The 19,351-nt window shown below is 43.9% G+C and overlaps 1 protein-coding gene across 1 annotated transcript in view; it reads right to left on the bottom strand.

Annotated features, from left to right (window-relative positions):
• Positions 1-19,351, bottom strand: part of abcb4 (ATP-binding cassette, sub-family B (MDR/TAP), member 4) — a 114,332-nt gene that overhangs the window by 43,106 nt on the left and 51,875 nt on the right. The window contains exons 8-14 of the mRNA XM_078235053.1: positions 15,261-15,385; positions 14,380-14,551; positions 11,300-11,413; positions 10,183-10,293; positions 8,400-8,525; positions 5,203-5,406; positions 1,316-1,486 (exon numbers count right to left, since the gene is read on the bottom strand). Of these exons, the coding sequence (XP_078091179.1) occupies positions 1,316-1,486; positions 5,203-5,406; positions 8,400-8,525; positions 10,183-10,293; positions 11,300-11,413; positions 14,380-14,551; positions 15,261-15,385 (1,023 nt within the window). The remainder of the gene's footprint in view (positions 1-1,315; positions 1,487-5,202; positions 5,407-8,399; positions 8,526-10,182; positions 10,294-11,299; positions 11,414-14,379; positions 14,552-15,260; positions 15,386-19,351) is intronic.

The raw sequence follows: 19,351 nt of genomic DNA, 5'->3' as shown, positions 1-19,351 counted from the left end.
ATGCCTGATCTCTGATTACTATGTCAAGCTGTTACTTGACTAATCCGTGGGACAGCTAAACCCAGCACAGCATCCATGACAGACAAAGGTTGGACAGCTACCCAGCACACTCTCAAGGGCAATTAGGGATCAGTAACAAATGCTGATCTCGCCAATGACATTTACATCCCATGAAAGAATTTTAAAAAATATTTTGAAGTACACTTACTATTGTTATCATTTGAGCCTGAAGAGAGCCATGTGCAGTTAGTTTCCTTTTTTATTTAGAGCATGTTTAATTTATCTCCCAATTTTGGCACAAGTCCCTCTTTTGCCAAGAACAACTTTGCATGGTCAACCAGGGAGGTACTGTTGTTGTCAGTGTCTAAATTGATGTTGGATGGTCATCTGATTTTATTTCTTTTGACATTTCTGTAGCAGTTGGTACAAGCAGTTGCTTGCTAGATCATTTCAGAGAGTAGTTAATAGTCAACCACATTGCTGTGGGTCTAGAGTCACATCTGGGCCAGACTGGTTAAGCTTGACAGATTTCCTTCCCTAAAGCACATTAATAACCTGATCTGGTGGCTTCATGCTCACCATTACTAAGACCAGGTTTTAATTCTAGATTCATTAATTCATTCAATTTAAATCCCACCAACTGCATGTTGGGATTTGTACTCATACACACTGTGACATCAGTGCTTTGGGATATTTATGAAAGTCATAGTACCTTCAATGCCATTTGTCTTCTAATAATTTCCTTCTATATTTATGTGATTATGCAGAGACAATGCAAAGTTCTCAGAAACATTCCGAGTTATTAAATATGAATCTTTCCATAATTCATTTGAGATGCCACTTCCTGAACCATGTCAATAAGGTTGGCAAGCAAAATCTCCCCTTTCTAAAGCCTTTTTGGCTTCTATTTAAGGTTGTTTCAGACAGGAGGTCTGAAAAATTGCACCTTAAAATCTATTTCTATATTTTGTTTTGCATTAATATTGAGTAAAATTATTTGGTTCTGGCATGCTGAGCCAATGGTTGGATGATTGGGTTCACTTGCCAAATTCTGAGAAATCTCAGGTGGTGGGACCAGGGAACATATTCTTTGTTGTCTTCAATCAAAATGTGAATCCCTATCTACTAATTTGCTACAAATAATGAATTGAGCAAGTTCCAGTCTTAATTTATTCCTGAACTACTGCCTGAAGAATGCTTTGTCACCAAATCTAGAAGTTGGGCAATACTTTTCAGATAAAACATAAAACCTGCTAATTGCAGCAACATCACTAAATTAGCATAGATGATCGCACTCAATAAAAACAATCATTACCTTATCAAGAGCAGCTTGAACAGTAGCTTCACTCTCAGCATCTAATGCAGATGTAGCTTCATCCAATAGCAGAATCTTGGGATTGCGTACTAGAGCACGTGCAATGGCAATTCTTTGTTTCTGACCTCCGCTCAGTTGTGTGCCTCTTTCCCCAACTAATGTTTCAAATTTCTACAGAAAAAACTCAGTAATGTTAGGGGAAATAAAATACTATTGTTTAATTAAAAGGGATTATATCCAATATTCATGCACTTGGAGTAAAAGACACCGCTAGTTACATGCTTATACAGACAGTCAACCTTACACCAGTGAACCTTCACACCCCGGGGCCCATATCAATTGGATAAGTTATCTGCCAGCCGTGTACTCCCCAAGGACCTGAATTAGCCAAACAATCCAGCAATGCAAAGCCGTGGCTGTTCGTTGGAAGAACAGACATCTGAGAGTAGGGATAGGAAGATTAGGCAGATGAATACATGACTTGAGAGCTGGTGCAGGGGGCAAGGATTTAGATTTGTGGATCATTGGGATCTCTTCCGGGGAAGGGGTGACCTGTTCAAGAGGGACGGGTTACACCTGAACTGGAGGGGGACTAATATCCTGGTGGAGAGATTTGCTAGAGCGACTCAGGAGGGTTTAAACGAGTTTGGCAGGGGGGGTGGGACCCAAAGCAGTAGGGAGACAGTAGAGAAGGTTGATGGCAGCACAGAAGTTAAAGAGAGCACATTAGATAGTAAAGGCAGCGTCAGTAATACTAGTACTAGACAGGTCAGGCTAAAGCAGAGCAGAGCAAGGGAAGTCCAGATTAAACTGCATTTATTTCAATGCAAGAGGCCTGACGGGCAAGGTAGATGAACTCAGGGCATGGATGGGTAGATGGGACTGGGATATTATAGCTATTACTGAAACATGGCTAAGGGAGGGACAGGACTGGCAGCTCAATGTTCCAGAGTCCAGATGCTATAGGAAAGATAGAACAGGAGGTAAGAGAGGAGGGGGAGTTGCACTTTTGATTAGGGAAAACATCACAACAGTACTAGGGGGGATATCCAAGGGTTCGCTCACTGAGTCTATATGGGTAGAACTGAGAAATAAGGAGGGGGAAATCACTTTGATGGGGTTGTACTGTAGGCCTCCAAATAGTCAGTGGAAAATTGAGGAGCAAATATGTAAGGAGGTTACAGATAGCTCCAAGAAAAATAGGGGATTTTAACTTTCCCAACATTGACTGGGACAGCCATAGCGTTAGGGGCTTGGATGGAGAGAAATTTGTTCATTGTATTCAGGAGGAATTTCTCATTCAGTAAGTGGATGGCCCGACTAGAGAGGGGGCAAAACTTGACCTCCTCTTGGGAAATAAGGAAGGGCAGGTGACAGAAGTGTTAGTGAGGGATCACTTTGGGACCAGTGACCATAATTCCATTAGTTTTAACATAGCTATGGAGAACGATAGGTCTGGCCCAAAAGTTAAATTTCTAAATTGGGGCAAGGCCAATTTTAATGGTATCAGGCAGGAACTTTCAAAAATTAATGGGGGAGTCTGTTGGCAGGCAAAGGGACGTCTGGTAAGTGGGAGGCTTTCAAAAGTGTGTTAACCAGGGTTCAGGGTAAGCACATTCCTCTTAGAGTGAAGGGCAAGGCTGGTAGATGTAGGGAACCCTGGATGACTCGGGATATTGAGGCCCTGGTCAAGAAGAAGGAGGCACATGACATGCATAGGCAGCTGGGATCAAGTGGATCCCTTGAAGAGTATAGAGGGTGTAGAAGTAGAGTTAAGAGAAAAAAAAGGAGGGCAAAAAGGGGACACGAGATTGCTTTGGTAGATAAGGCAAAGGAGAATCCAAAGAGATTCTACAAATACATAAAGGCCAAAAGAGTAACTAGGGAGAGAGTGGGCTCTCTTAAGGATCAGCAAGGTCTATGTGTGGATCCACAAGAGACGGGTGAGATCCTAAATGAATATTTCTCATCAGTATTTACTATTGAAAAAGGCATGGATGTTAGAGAACTTGGGGAAATAAATAGTGATGTCTTGAGGAGTGTACTTATAACAGAGAAGGAAGTGTTGGAAGTCTTAAAGCACATCAAGGTAGATAAATCCCCGGGATCTGATGAAGTGTATCCCCGGATGCTATGAGAGGCTAGGGAGGAAATTGCAGGTCCCCTAGCAGAGATATTTGAATCATCGACAGCCACAGATGTGGTGCCTGAAGATTGGAGGGTGGCAAATGTTGTGCCTTTGTTTAAAAAGGGCTGCAGGGAAAAGCCTGGGAACTACAGGCAGGTGAGCCTCACATCTATAGTGAGTAAATTGTTAGAAGGTATTCTGAGAGACAGGATCTAAAGGCATTTAGAGAGGCAAGGACTGATTAGGGAGAGTCAGCATGGCTTTGTGAGTGGAAAATCATGTCTCACAAATTTGATTGCGTTTTTTGAAGGGTAGCCAAAAAGGTAGATGAGGGCAGTGTGGTTGATGTTGTCCACATGGACTTTAGCAAGGCCTTTGATAAGGTACCGCATGGTAGGTTGCTGCTTAAGATTAAATCTCATGGGATCCAGGGTGAGGTAGCCAAATGGATACAAAATTGGTTTGATGATAGAAGACAAAGGGTGGTTGTCGAGGGCTGTTTTTCAAATTGGAGACCTGTGACCAGTGGTGTGCCTCAGGGATTGGTGTTGGGTCCACTGTTATTTGTCATTTATATTAACGATTTGGATGAGCATTTAGGAGGCATGGTTAGTAAGTTTGCAGATGACACCAAGATTGGTGGCATAGTGGACAGTGAAGAAGGTTATCTTGGATTGCAATGAGATTTTGATCAATTTGGCCAGTCGGCTGATGAATGGCAGATGGAGTTTAATTTAGATAAATGCGTGGTGATGCATTTTAGTAGATCGAACCAGGGCAGGCTTACTCAGTTAATGGTAGGGCTTTGGGGAGAGTTATAGAACAAAGAGATCTAGGGGTACAGGTTCATAGCTCATTGAAAGTGGAGTCACAGGTGGACAGAATGGTGAAGAAGGCATTTGGCTTGCTTGGGTTCATTGGTCAGAACATTGAATACAGGATTGGGACGTCTTGTACAAGACATTGGTAAGGCCACACTTGAAATACTGTGTACAGTTCTGGTCACCCTATTATAGAAAGGATATTATTAAACTAGAAAAAGTGCAGAAACGATTTACTTGAATGCTACGAGGACTTGATGGTTTGAGTTATAAGGGGAGGCTGGATAGACTGGGACTTTTTTCTCTGGAGCATAGAAGGCTCAGGGGTGATCTTATCGAGGTCTATAAAATAATGAGGAGCATAGATCAGCTAGATAGTCAATATCTTTTCCCAAAGGTAGAGGAGTCTAAAACTAGAGGGCATAGGTTTAAAGTGAGAGGGGAGAGATGCAAAAGGGTCCAGAGGGGCAATTTTTACACACAGAGGCTGGTAAGTGTCTGGAGCAAGCCGCCAGAGGTAGTAGTAGAGGTGGGTACAATTTTGTCTTTTACAAAGCGTTTAGACAGCTACATGAATAAGATGGCTGTCGAGGAATATGGGCCATGCGTGGGCAATTGGGACTAGCTTAGTCGTTAAAAAAAAGGGCAGCATGGACAAGTTGGGCCGAAGGGCCTGTTTCCGTACTATAAATCTCTATGACTCTATGAAGTGGCCAAACCATGAACCTGGGTATTATTGGTTGGTTAGTTGAAAAGTAACTCCAGAAAGCTACACCACATGGATTAGCACAGAAAAGGATGTAATGCTGTCAAATAAAAGTCAAACAGTCCCCTAGGGAAATGGAGACAAGCTTATCAAAGCAGTAATCAAGCTTGAAGAATCTAGTAATCCATTAAGTAAATCCATTAGTTCAATAGCAACGAAGGTCAGTGCTTACGTTTGGCAATTTCATAATGAAATCATAGGCATTAGCTTCCTTGGTAGCTTCTTTAATCTCAGTCTCAGTGACATCTTCACGGCCATAGCGAATGTTTTCAGCTATTGTGGTGGCAAAAAGAATGGGTTCCTGGCTCACGACCCCAATCATTTCCCTGAGACTCCTAACATTCAAAGTTCGGATATCCTGTCCATCAAGCAGAATCTGTTGAAACATTTATACATTCAAGTCATTAAAAATGCTATCACAAATGTTAATGTACCATGATGTGAAAACTATTGCCATGTAAAACTGTGGGAAGTTCACAGGAGAGCAAATTTGTCACTAATGATGCACAACATTTCAGATCAATCAAAAATGTGAAGAGGTAGGGATTTAAAATAATCAGGATCACTAGTTGTGCATAACAAGACCACATACAATGAATGCCCTTATAAACCTCAAGCAAATCTGGCTTAGGCCATAATGTGAAGATAAGCAGAATGTGAGTTTGTGTTGGTTCAGGTACTTTCCGCAGAACTGTTATGTCCAATGTTCATTACGCAGCTGTGACCTACACCTTACAATGCTGGAAATCTTAACCCCCTCCAAAGAGCAGCTGGGAAGGCAGTTAAAATGGGGACTTACCCCACTCAGCTCCCACATAAATACAATTCCAATTCTAAGTTGACAGCAAACAGTAAAATAACTAAGACCAGGGCGGCATGGCAGGGGTGGTACAGTGACACAGTGGTTAGCACTGCTGCCTCACAGCGCCAGGGACCCGGGTTCAATTCCGACCTCAGGTCACTCTCTGTGTGGAGTTTGTACATTCTCCCCGTGTCTGCGTGCGTTTCCTCCGGGTGCTCCGGTTTCCTCCCACATTCCAAAGATGTGCGGGTTAGGTTGATTGGCCATGGTAAATTGACCCTAATGTCAGGGGATTAGCAGGGTAAATATGTGGGGTTACATGAATAGGGCCTGGGTGGGACTGTGGTTGGTGCAGACTCGAAGGGCCGAATGGCCTCCTTCTATACTATAGGGATTCTATGCTCTTTAAAAATCAATCCATATTAAATATCTTATTTTTACCTTCATTGCTCCCACGCACATGGTGTCTGTATCACAAGTGTCTCCCCATAACTGCAGTTTCCATCTTTGGCATTATTCTGATGAATCTACACTATTTACTCTCTGAGACTTTGTTGCCCTTTCCACAATGGAGCATCCAAAATTTCGCACAATATTCTAACCAATATGAGGGGCATGCTTATCATTGTTTCTTTACTCCTACCCTCTTGGACCCTATTTATAAAACTCAACAGGCTGTCAGGATTTTTGTTTTAATTTACAGTTTCAAAAACATCCATATTCATCCAACAATTTTAAAAACAATATTGTTATGTTTTCGGGGGAGGCATGAACGTAGTAGTATTGTTGCTGGACTAGTAATCCAGAGATGCTCTGGGGACCCAGGTTCGAATCCCACCACGGCAGATTGTGAAATTTGAACTCAATAAGAAACTGGAATTGTAAGTCTATTGATGACCATGAAACCATTGTTGATTGTTGTAAAAACTCATCTGTTTCGCTAATGTCCTTTAGGGAAGGAAATCTGTTGTCTTTACCTGGTCTGGCTTACATGTGACTCCAGAGCCACAGCAATGTGGTTGACTCTTAAATGTTCTCGGGGATGGGCGATAAATGCTGGTCCAGCCAGCGACGCCCACATCCCATGAAAAATTAATAATTTATATTAAATAAAACCCTGAGCTTTCTCATTGCCTTGGATTTGTTCTGACTCTGCAGAATTTGAATGGCTTCTGCTTCGATTTGTGGCAGGTAATTCCACAATCTAAGCATTCTTTCTGTAAAGAAGCTTTTTAAGTATGTGGACCAAATTTTTCCCTCCCGCCTGCCATGGGAATCGTAACGGGCAGGACAGCACCATACCCGTTGACCTCGGGTGAGATTTTCCAATCTTGGGGTAAGCGTGGCCGAAATCCCAATGTCCTTCTATTACTGCCTCATTGACAGTGGAAACAGATAATCAATCATAATTCTTGTATATCTCCATGCAGTAATTGATTAATCTTTCAGCTTCAGTGAAAGAAAGCCCTAACTATATGCACTTTTTCCATTGCTTTCTGTTCTTCCAATAATGAGGTCCCAATTTTATATGCAATACTTTTAATGGATGGAAACAGAGTTTTTGCATAAGTTCAACATTATTTCCTTTTTGATTCTATAATTTCTAGATACAAAACCAATTATAATGTTTTTTCTACTTGAATTGCTACCTTTAATAGCTTGTTTTTTTTATATAGAGGATTCTACTTCTGGAAAGATTTATTTTCTTTCATGGACATGGGCATCGCTGACTAGTCCTAATTATCCTCGAGAAGGTATTGGTGAGCCATCTTCTTGAACCACCGCAGTCTATGTGGCGTAGGGAGAGAGTTCCAGGAGTTTGACCCGACAACAGTGGAGGAATGATGATATATTTCCAGTTGAGGATGGTGAGCGATTGGGAGGGGTTCTTGTAGGTGCTAGTGTTCCCAGTGTCTGCTGCCCATGTCTATCTAGATAGTAGAGGTTGTGGGTTTGGAAGGTGCTGTCGAAGGAACCTTGGGGAGTCGCTGCAATGCATCCTGTAGATGGTACACACTGCTGCCACTGTGCATTGGTGATGGAGGAAGAATTGCATACTCAGGCTCTGCCCTATTTAAAATGTTACCATTTTAAGGTGTACTTCTTTTCCCAATTGACACTTCACATTTTCTACTTAAAGCTGTGAGAGCTTATCCTGCTGACATACTTTGTTGTATTATCTCAGTATTCTTTGATTACCTTCGTTGTTCATTTGCTTCAAATCATGCCCACGTACTTCACCTTGTGGATGCACAGGGACTGTACACTATCTTCTGTATGCAGGAGTCTATCTGTACAATTGCTGTTCTTACCTCAAACACCAAGCAAAAAAAAAAAATGTTGGCTTATGGCTTGCCCTGCCCTGCAGTTCAAATTACCATGTCCTTGTTCTCCTCTGGGCAGGGAGAAAGTTACCCACCATGCTTTCCTGTTGGAAACTCACTGCATGTTAAATCTATTTGCTCAGAATATCCTGACTTTAGAGCCCCTTAGCTTTACAGCTGAAACCCATTTGGAGTTTAGCTACATCAGTTTCACAGTGTGATGCATGTTGTCAAATTCTTTACCGTTCCATCTTCAGGGTCATAGAATCTCTGTAGGAGCTGGATTGTCGTGCTTTTTCCACAGCCACTGCTGCCGACGAGAGCAATTGTCTGCCCGCTTTTCATCTTCAGTTGCAGTCCTTTTAATATCTACCACACCACAATGGAGAAAGATTTAAAAGATATTTTATTTCTGTTCTGAAAATAAAGGCACAGTTAGACAGGATTGTGCAAACTTTTCAGTTGAGACTAAAAGTTAAGTGGCCTCAACTCAATTAAGAAAGATTGACTGCCCACAGGAACTGCCGGTCAGCAGTGCCATCACAAGCAGTGGCCATTGCTGAGGCTGCAGCTCAGGCAGAAACCATCCCAAAGATTCAGAGGGATGAGTGTTGTTGGGGGAAGCTGGGTCCCTAACAACTGAAGGGATGTCCTAGAGGGTTGGGAGTGGGGGCCGCCATTTACTCTGGGAAGCACCTCCATGATTGCTGATACAGGATTCCATCCCCTACCCCCCCACCTCCCTCTTTACTTATACTACACGCCCCATCCACCCAACTAGAGCCCACTGGTCTCCCCAGAGACTGGAGGCTTCCCTGACCTGAGCAATATCCCTCCTGAAGCAGGAAGTGGCCCTTAAGAACCTCTTGACTGGCTCAATCCTGACAGGCATCAGAACCACCAATCTCCCGCTGCTGGAAACATGGCATGGCAGTGGGAAGATGTTGGGATGCGCATCCCTCAAAATCCAGACACCGTGCCTGCACCATTTTGCAAACCCTACCAACTTCCAGCCCATCCCCAATGATCCCATTTCAGGTCAATGATCTTGCAAAACTTTCGAATTGGCAGTGTTGTTCAGTTTTTCGTTGTTGTGATAGTATTTAATGTAAATGCAAGTCTCAAAGAACAACAAAGAACAAAGAACAGTACAGCACAGGAAACAGGCCCTTCGGCCCTCCAAGCCTGTGCCGCTCCTTGGTCCAACTAGACCAATCGTTTGTATCCCTCCATTCCCAGGCTGCTCATGTGACTATCCAGGTAAGTCTTAAACGATGTCAGCGTGCCTGCCTCCACCACCCTACTTGGCAGCGCATTCCAGGCCCCCACCACCCTCTGTGTAAAAAACATCCCTCTAATATCTGAGTTATACTTCGCCCCTCTCACCTCGTGATCGTCACTTCTGATCTGGGAAAAAGCTTCCCACCGTTCACCCTATCTATCCCCTTCATAATCTCGTACACCTCTATTAGATCTCCCCTCATTCTCCGTCTTTCCAGGGAGAACAACCCCAGTTTACCCAATCTCTCCTCATAGCTAAGACCCTCCATACCAGGCAACATCCTGGTAAACCTTCTCTGCACTCTCTCTAACGCCTCCACGTCCTTCTGGTAGTGCAACGACCAGAACTGGACGCAGTACTCCAAATGTGGCCTAACCAGCGTTCTATACAGCTGCATCATCAGACCAGAGCTTTTATACTCTATACTCCATCCTATAAAGGCAAGCAGACCATATGCCTTCTTCACCACCTTCTCCACCTGTGTTGCCACCTTCAAGGATTTGTGGACTTGCACACCTAGGTCCCTCTGTGTTTCTATACTCCTGATGACTCTGCCATTTATTGTATAACTCCTCCCTACATTATTTCTTCCAAAATGCATCACTTCGCATTTATCCGGATTAAATTCCATTCTCCTTTAAATTCTCCTTTTGATAGACAAATTTGAGTAAGAACTCTTAATCTTAATACATTGAAAACATGGTACAGCAATCTTAGTATTTGAAGAGATAGAATGAGTCCTACCTTAACATCTGGCCGTGAAGGGTATGTGAAGTGCACATTTATAAATTCCACATCCCCTTTAGTCTGATTAGGTTTATGTCCACTTTCAGAATAACTATCAATCATTGGTTCCTGCATTATAATAAAGAAAAACAATCAAAATTAAACAAGATCATAGAATTATCCCCTGTTTATAATTATAAAATTGCCTGCAGTAGCTGGGCATGTAGAAATATAGAAAAGCATCCCAAGACATTTCACGGAGGCATAAAGAAAACCCCACGCTAAAGCAAGGAAGTGGAGATTAGGAAGGGAAACCCAAAAGAAGTGATTCACCAAGAGCAAGGGGATTAGGGCATGAAACTAGCAAGAGTACGGCTGTTAATCATGGGTCAAAGGGAGGGTGGGGGGGAGATGCATAGAGAGTTTAGTGAGCTAGCTAAGGATTAAGGCCTTAGAATGGAACACCAGGTGAAAATTAGCAATTTCAGATAAGACAAAATGTAGCAAGTAACTGCATTTAAAATACAAATGGCTCAATTTTGTGGGCACTAATTAAGGATGGCATCCTACCCATAAGGAGTTGCTGGTACGGTCAGTGGGCTTGCAGCTCAGCAATGCCACCTCAGAGGTGAAGCTGTAAGGAGAGGGCACCTCAATGATCTGGCATCCTCAGAACACTAGGGCAAGGTAAGCAGGCCCTGGCAATCGAAGGCAGGGTGGGGGAGCGCCCCTGAATATTGGTAGTGACATTTAAATGAGAGGCAGCCATTGCTGTCAGGAGGAACCACAGCCCTGCCATAGGCCTGCAGCCCACAGAGTTCCCTCCCAGTGGAGCCTGTTTGGACACCACCATGTTTCACTGGCAGTCTCCGCATGCAATGTGGAGAATCCCTGCTAAGGCAGGAATTTACCCTCAGTAAGCCATTGAAGTGGCTCAATTAGTCTTTCAGCAGGCATTCTGAATTCCTGATCACTCAAAACATATTGCGCAGGTAAGTTTGACTGCGCGTTTTTATTCGCTTCTTCCATTCCTTGCTCCATTCAGTAGTCAAAGGAAAAGATGACATTTTCCTCAGGCTCTCATTCCATAAAGGTACAAAGATTTATATGTGCTGCAGTGGAATGATAAGGTTACCTGATCCAGGATTTTGAAGACCATAAATGCTGCTCCTCTTGCAGTGGCGAATGCTTCAATGTTTGGTGAACACTGGCCAATGGCAAATGCGCCAATCAGAATTGCAAAAAACACCTGAAGATTTTAAAAAAGCATGGAAATTAAAAAAGGCCGCTCTTTGCAAAACAATGCTAGTGATGCTACTTGTCTGTTCCTGTTCTGAACTTCATTACATAACTATTGTTCCATTAAAAGCCTTAGGATTCAACTTAGTCTAGGTTCATTTTTGGATGAGCAGCATACCCATGGAAACAGAAGTCAGAACCCATCCTAAACTGGGGCGATCAGTTGGCACAGTGGTTAACACTGCTGCCTCACAGCGCCAGGGACCCAGGTTCAATTCTGGCCTTGGATGACTGCGTGAAGTTTGCACATTCTCCCCGTGTCTGCTGGGGTTTCCTCTGGGTGCTCCAGTTTCCTCCCACAGTCCAAATATGTGTAGGTTAGGAGGATTAGTGGGCTAAATGGGTGGTGGGTGGTGGGGGGGGGGGGGGGGAGGGGGGGGTGGGCCTAGGAAAGATGCTCTTTCGGAGGGTCGGTGCCAAATTGCCTCCTTCTGCACTGTATGGATTCTATTCTTCCTACATCTATGGGAGTGGCATTGTAAGCCCTGGACACGAGCGCAAGAAGACTTCGCTGAGCCTTTTTTGGGCTCTATGTTCTTAATTATGGTTAACGCACACTCCAAATAGTTGGGAGTACATTGCATTGGTGCTACCACTTCCCATGCTACCCTTGAGAAACTACAACAAAATTTCTACACATGCAGGCAATCTGAAGTCTTTGATCTCTGACAATGGCACTGTCTTTACTAACACCAAGTTTCAGACCTTCATGCTTTCTAATGGAATCAATTATATTAGGACAGCACCCTATCACCCATCATTGAATGGGTTGGCTGAATGAGCAGTGCAGGCTTTTAAGCTCCACATGAAGATGCATCTTGCAGCATCCACAGAGACCAAATTGACACAATTTTTATTCAACTACAGGACTGCCCCTCACACAATAGGAATCGCTCCAGCAGTATTGTGAATGGGGTGCGGCTTTGGACAAGATTAAGCTTATTGTTCCTAAACCTGGCAGGGAGGGTGGAGTCCCAACAAGAGAACCAGAAGAAAAACTATGGTTCTGTAAGGACAGAAAGAACGTTCAAAACCGGCAACCCAGTCCACGTGAGGAATTTTGGGGATGACCTCAGTTAGGTCGCCAGGGTCATAACAGAGAAAACGGGGCCCTTATAAGGCCCAAGTGCAGGGCAAAATTGTCAGGAAACACCTGGACCATCTCAGGAGTAGGGAGCTTGTGCCAGTGCAGGCCACATCACCAGCCATGAAGACAACCACTGCCAGCGTCAATCCATGACTGGGAGTTGACGCCATACCTGCCCGCCTGGGTGATGAGGATACGGATGCTGAGATAGAAGTGGAAGAGATGACACCCCCATTGAAGCGACACCTCAAGAAGGACCAGTGTCAGTGGCTTTACAGCACTCCCTTCGGAAGTGAAGGTCTCCAATCCTCTTCACATCCCCAATCCAGTTCTGCCTCTCATTGACCACAGGCCAATTGTTAAGCAGTGAAAAAGGTCCCCGCAGTGGCGTGATGCGGGAAAAGAAATGGACTTCGGGGGGTGGGGGGAGGGATGTTACGAAGGCCATGGGGGATCGTCAATAGTTCTCACCATACACCGCATAGAATACGAGCTCTCTTTTTCCCTATTCGGTGAGGGAAGCTTGGCCATTAGTGAAGGAGGAGCAGAGGGTTTAAAACCAGCCAGCTCCACTCAGGCCAGCAGTCAAAAGACTCAGGGCAGACCTGCATTCTGTAGCCACTGAATGGTGTTCAGGGCACACTAAATAAAGGGTGATTGGTGATGGAAGACTGGCCTCAGTAAGATTATTACAAAGCCCATGTAAGGGTAAAAAACATCTTGCGTTTTATTTTTAGCTGGATATATTGCAATTTGAGACAGATCACTGGAGAGTGAACCTTTCTCAACTCTGCCAGGAGACGCTAAACAGGACAAGGGGGTTGAAAATATGCAAGCTTACTAAGAAACAATATACAATCCAGATATCCAGGGAAATGGAACATAAAAAATGGCTAAGAAGAATGAAGTTAAGTGAACAGAGACCAAGGTATTGTTCAGAAAAATTCAAGGAAGCATAAACAAATTGTTCTGAGTTAAAAAGACAATCACAGTAACTAGATTTAAAGTGGGACTGCAGACTTCAGGGGTAAATGAAATGGCTGATGCCATTTTAATAAGAATCTAGGAATCAAGAGTTAAAACAATTGTGTACAGTTTGTACAGCAGTTAAAACAAAGAAATCCTAAAGGGGTTGATGTAAAATCATGGATTGGATTCGCTGTTAAAAGAGGAGCAGAAGTTTTGTTTAAACGTGTCATTTGGAAAACTGGATTTTGGAATGCAAGCCACTAAAGGAAAATATTATGAGTGAAGATTTTAAAGCATGTTTTGGGGGTAGAATTTGGAAACTCTCGTGTGACAATCAACTGGAAGGATTCGGAGGAGAAAACCATGTACACTAACTTGGCTTCAGAGTGGAGTGCATGCATTTGACCACAGTCATCCTGTGTGCTTAAAAGGGACTGTGTGTTAAGAAGACCATTATAGCTTAAGATGTACTTTGTAATCTGTGTTAGTCTTAAAATCTGTGTGTAGTTGTTAAGCTAAGGGGGAGTAAAGGAGTATTGTATCATAATTCAATTTTTTCATGTTTAATAAATGTTTTTCCTATTGTTAAAATTAATTAGTGGTCCTTTGACTCTGTTATTCCATGTTTTAAAAAAAGTAAAAGCTACGATTTTTTGAGCCAGTGTTCCATTCTCTGATCTTCCCGTCCAGTTATAACATCAACTGGGATCCTGACAATAGGTATGGACTAATTTCTATGCCATGAGGTTGAAATGAAGCTAAATAATTCGAGTAGAATAAGGGAAAAGGAAAAACACAATTTTAAGGCATTTTTAAAAATTATTTCTCGGATGTTTAACATAACATGAGATGTCACTTACTGTTAGCATTCTTCCAATTGTGTAGCCCTCATCCAGTATGAGGGTACTTCCATACCAGAATGCCAGAGCATATGATGCATAGATCATGAAGAAGGTAAAACCCACTGATAAATTGGTGCTAATGGCCTTTTTTATTCCAATCCTCTCAGCTTCAGATAAATTTTTCTCATACCTTCATAAAAAGATGAATATAATTAGGTACTGGAAAAATAACCCAACCACTACTTTTGGTTCATAGAATCCCACAGTGCAGAAGAGGATCATTCGATCCATTGAGTCTGCACTGACAACAATCCCACCCTATCCTCATAACCCCACGTATTTTCCCTGCTAATCCGCATGACACTAAGGGACAATTTAGCACGGCCAATCCACCTAACCTGCACATCTTTGGACTGTGGGAGGAAACCCACACAGACATGGGGAGAATGTGCAAATTCCACACAGACAGTGCCCCGAGGTCAGAATTGAACCTGGGTCCCTGACGCTGTGAGGCAGCAATGCAAACTACTTTGCTACCTAACAGGAGCAAACAAATACAGAGTGCAATTGGACTCTGTATGATAAGTAAAATTTTCCATTCCGATTTTATACTACTGGTTACCAGTTGCCTCTCATTCATATGTATTCATGTGTACAGGAGAACACAAAAAATGCAAATAGTTAGCATAAAAGGTAGCAAAATAATGGAAGCACTGTTCCATCTTTCAAGGTTTGGGACAATGTGAGGATAAGTCAGTATGGTGAAAGTCCTGCATTTAGATTTCGTACATAAGTAGATGCTGTACAACACCAATAAATTCCATTGCAAAAACACATGTTTAGTGCCCTCTCCCCACCCACACCCCACAAACCTTGGGAAAGTAATTTAAAGTTCTAACCTCTCAACTTCTTTCTTTTGTCCCCCAAAAGACACCACGGTTCTGAAATTTGCCAATGCCTCCTCTGCTATTGCTCCAGCTTTTGCATAGGCATTTTGTTCCTGTTCTGTGAATGAAGTCAGCACCTGAATCATTCAAAATAAGGAGCAATGTCATAACTCACATCAATTGACGCATCACAAACATTCCAACAGTCAGACAGCATCAGAAAAATAGGGGAAAAAAAGTCATCTGATGAACCGATGTTCATTCCAACAGTGGCTGTTAATTTCCTGCACCGAGTTTAAGCTACTTAGCCATGGGGAGGCGAAGGAATGGAGAGGGGCAAACTTCCTCACCAGGCAAGATCCTGTCCCACTCAACTTCCACACACTCAAACCATTCATTCATAGGGTGGCATTTTCCCATCCTGCCCGCCACGGGAATCGTAGCAGCACGGGGGTGGACCATGCAAAGGTCTGTTGACCTTGGGTGGGATTTTCGGGTCTTGGGGCGAGAGCGGCTGGAAAATCCTGCCCATAGAGTCATAGAATCATACAGTACAGAAGAGGCCCTTCGGCCCATCGGAGTCTGCACTGACAAAACAACGCTAAATCTACACTAATCCCACTTTCGAACACTCGACCCATAGCCTTGAATATTGTGATATTTCAAATGCTCATCCACGTACTTTTTAAAGGTTGTGAGGTTTCCTCCTCTACTACCCTCCCAGGCAGTGCATTCCAGACTCCCATCACTCTCTGGGTGAAAATAATTTTCATTGGATCCCCTCTAAACCTCCTGCCCCTCCCCTTAAAATTATGCCTCGTTTTTATTGACCTTTCAACTATCCACCATGTCCATACCTCTCAGAATCTTATACACCTTAAGCAGTTCCTCTCTCAGCCTTCTCTGCTCTAAACAAAACAATCCAAGCCTGTCCAGCCTCTCTTCAAGCTCAAATGCTCCATCCCAGGAAACATCCTGGTGAATAAAAGCAAATTACTGCGGGTGCTGGAATCTGAAACCAAAAGAGATAATGTTGGAAAATCTCAGCAGGTCTGGCAGCATCTGTAAGGAGAGAAAAGAGGTGACGTTTCAAGTCCAGATGACCCTTTGTCAAAGCTAGCTTTTCCAGCATTTTCTCTTTTGGATCCCTGGTGTATCTCCTCTGCACCTCTCCAGTGCATCATATCTTTCTTACAGTGAGGCGACCAGAACTGCACACAGTACCCATGTTGCAGGAGAATATAGACCGGTCAGTCAGGTGGGCAGGTCATTGGTAGATGGAAATTTTTTTTGTGTTGAGGCTTTTTTGTGTATAAGTGCTGTGGCCTCACTAAAGTTTTGTACAGCTCTGACATAACCTTCCTGCTCTTATAATCTATGATGTGGAGATGCCGGCGTTGGACTGGGGTAAGCACAGTAAGAAGTCTCACAACACCAGGTTAAAGTCCAACAATTTGCGACCAAATAAACCTGTTGGACTTTAACCTGGTGTTGGGGGAACATGAAGAAAGTTATTCTGTAAACATCACAGAAACAGCAATATGTTACATATCTCCAAACAGGAGAATCTCTCCCCTATAATATAAAAACAGAATATGTTGGAAAAACTCATCATCTGTGAAAATAAGAGTTTATTGGTGAAATTTTCCATTTTGGAAACTAAGTGCGGTGGTGAGCTGGAAAATCGGCATGATTCTGATAGGCTGGGTTTTCACTTCAAATCTTCCAGTCTTCAGCTCATTGATGGGACGTACAGTGATTCATCCACCCCACTGTTACCTGAATAGACCTACCTCGTATTAAGTTGGTCTTTCTCTGCACCCTAACTATGACTGTAACACTGCATTCTGCATTCTCTCCTTTCCTTCTCTATGTACGGTATACTTTGTCTGTATAGTGCGCGAGAAACAATACTTTTCACTGTATACTAATACATGTGACAATAATAAATAAAATCAAATAAAAACCTCATGGGGGGCGGGGTGGTGAAAGTTCTTGGACCATATTTAGACAGCACCCGCACACACATTCACTTACTACAGGCCACGTGTGGGATGAACATCTGCATTAGCATGGCAACCAAATTCACAAAACCCTCCACTCTATGGTTCAGCGAGGCCTCCTTGGAAAAACGCCTCTAGGCCATACAGGAAAGGCGGGAGGTCCTGTATCCTCGGGACATGAGCAGGAGGTCCACTACCCTGACCAGGCCAGCCTGGGAGGCAGTTGGTAGGGAGGCCAATGTCAGGGGGCCACAGAAAAGGACCGCCCTGCAGTGCCGAAAAAGGATGAATGATCTGATTCATTCTGCCAGGGTAAGTGAACCTTCTCCTAAGTCACACTCTCATAAGGCAGTCTAAGGGTTAGAGTCCACGGGGATGTCACTCACTACCAGCAGGTGGGATATCTGCAATAAGTGTTCGCCAGCCACTTTAACATCACCATCTCATGTAAAATCCTGCACAACTGGTGGCTGACATGGGGCGGCACAATGGCACAGTGGTTAGCACTGCTGCCTCACAGTGCTAGGGACCTGGGTTTGATTCCCAGCTTGGATCACCGTCTGTGTGGAGTTTGCACATTCTCCCCGTGTTTGCGTGGGTTTCCTCCGGGTGCTCCGGTTTCCTCCTATGGATGTCCAAAGATGTGCAGGTTAGGTGGATTGGCCATGCTAAATTGGCCACATGCAGACAATGACTGTGAATGAGCTGTAGTGCAGAAGCCTGTCTAGTCAATTAATTATCTCTTTCCTCCATGTCAGCCACCAGTAGGAAAAGGTGAAGGACATCTTTCTCCAGCGCACTTAGCTCCGTCCCCCAGACGACCTCCAATGGGGGTGCTGAGGAATCATCAGATGAAGATACATTCACATGAACCCTGCACCAGCGCCGATACACACAACTCGGTAGTTCCTAGTCCTAGAGTAGGCTCTAGGGCCTGGGTCACTACCAGTTGAACACTTCACCAAGATGTGTCTGCAGCAGGCAGAAGCAGTGACAGCCAAGGTTTCTGACACTTGGAGGACTGCTGGAGAGCAGGCCCCTGCTGAGTCCGAGTATGATGATGAGCCTCTGCAATCAGCTCTGAGATGCAAAGACAGGCAGAGTAACATCAGGCATAGTTGTCAAAGGTCTTTAACAGACTGAAACAAAGGATGGAGGAGTCTGTCCACATCGAGATGTTGTGGCTCCAGCATTCAAGCACATCAAAGTCTCCATAGGAAGGGTGGCATCTGCCTTGGAAACCCAGATCCAACAGATCTGCTAGATTTATGCTCAGACCTCCACTCCATCGCTCTAACAATGAGAACATTCCAGCAGTGGCTAGGTGAAAGGGGGTTGGGGCAACTTGACCTCACTCCAGGTGGCCCTTCTCCTCAGGGAGCGGCACCAAACATGAGGAGGAGGAACATCAGCCAGACTCAACAGGCCCATCCAATAGGAGTCTCCAAGGGTGGCCTGCTGCCCCAAATCCCTCTGTCTCTGACCCCATCCACTCCAGCAGGTCAGGTGAAGGAGGGTGCACTTGTCCTGGAGCAGGAGACCCTTATCAGGTCTGGGCCTCCAGGCCCCGGGCCACCAGAGGATGCCAGCCAAAGTCATCTCAGACAGCAGGGTATAGCTGTCAGCAGGCTGCCTCCACATTTGCTGTGGATATTGGGCTGCATCAACATGTGTAGCGATAGTGCAATAAAAATTAAGAAGTTCCGAATGCACAATGGTGGCACGGATGTTCAATCACTGGATATACATTTCACTTCTGTAAATATATTTCACTTTTATCCCTCAAAGTCTCAGGCTCATTGATATGATGCAATGTCCCACATTCATTCAATAGTACTTTATTATCCCCATCTTGTCTCGCAGTTCCATGTAGTCTCACAATCTCATCTCAGTCGATTGCCTTTAATTCTACAATTGCAACATGGCCAAAGGCACTTCCTATATGAAAATGCTGAAAGGACAAAGCTGATGTAATCCTTACATCTCAGGATCATATTTTGTGACCTTATGAGAATTGTCTTTGGAAGGTTAATGATTATCCTGATGATGCAGCAATAAAGTCTGTTCTTTGTGCATGTGATAAGTATTTATTGTGAGCCA

This window comes from Mustelus asterias, chromosome 2 (assembly GCF_964213995.1).
Source record: "Mustelus asterias chromosome 2, sMusAst1.hap1.1, whole genome shotgun sequence".
Classification (NCBI taxonomy): domain Eukaryota; kingdom Metazoa; phylum Chordata; class Chondrichthyes; order Carcharhiniformes; family Triakidae; genus Mustelus; species Mustelus asterias.
Note: the sequence above shows the minus strand (reverse complement) of the source record. Positions and strands in the feature narration are given on the sequence as shown.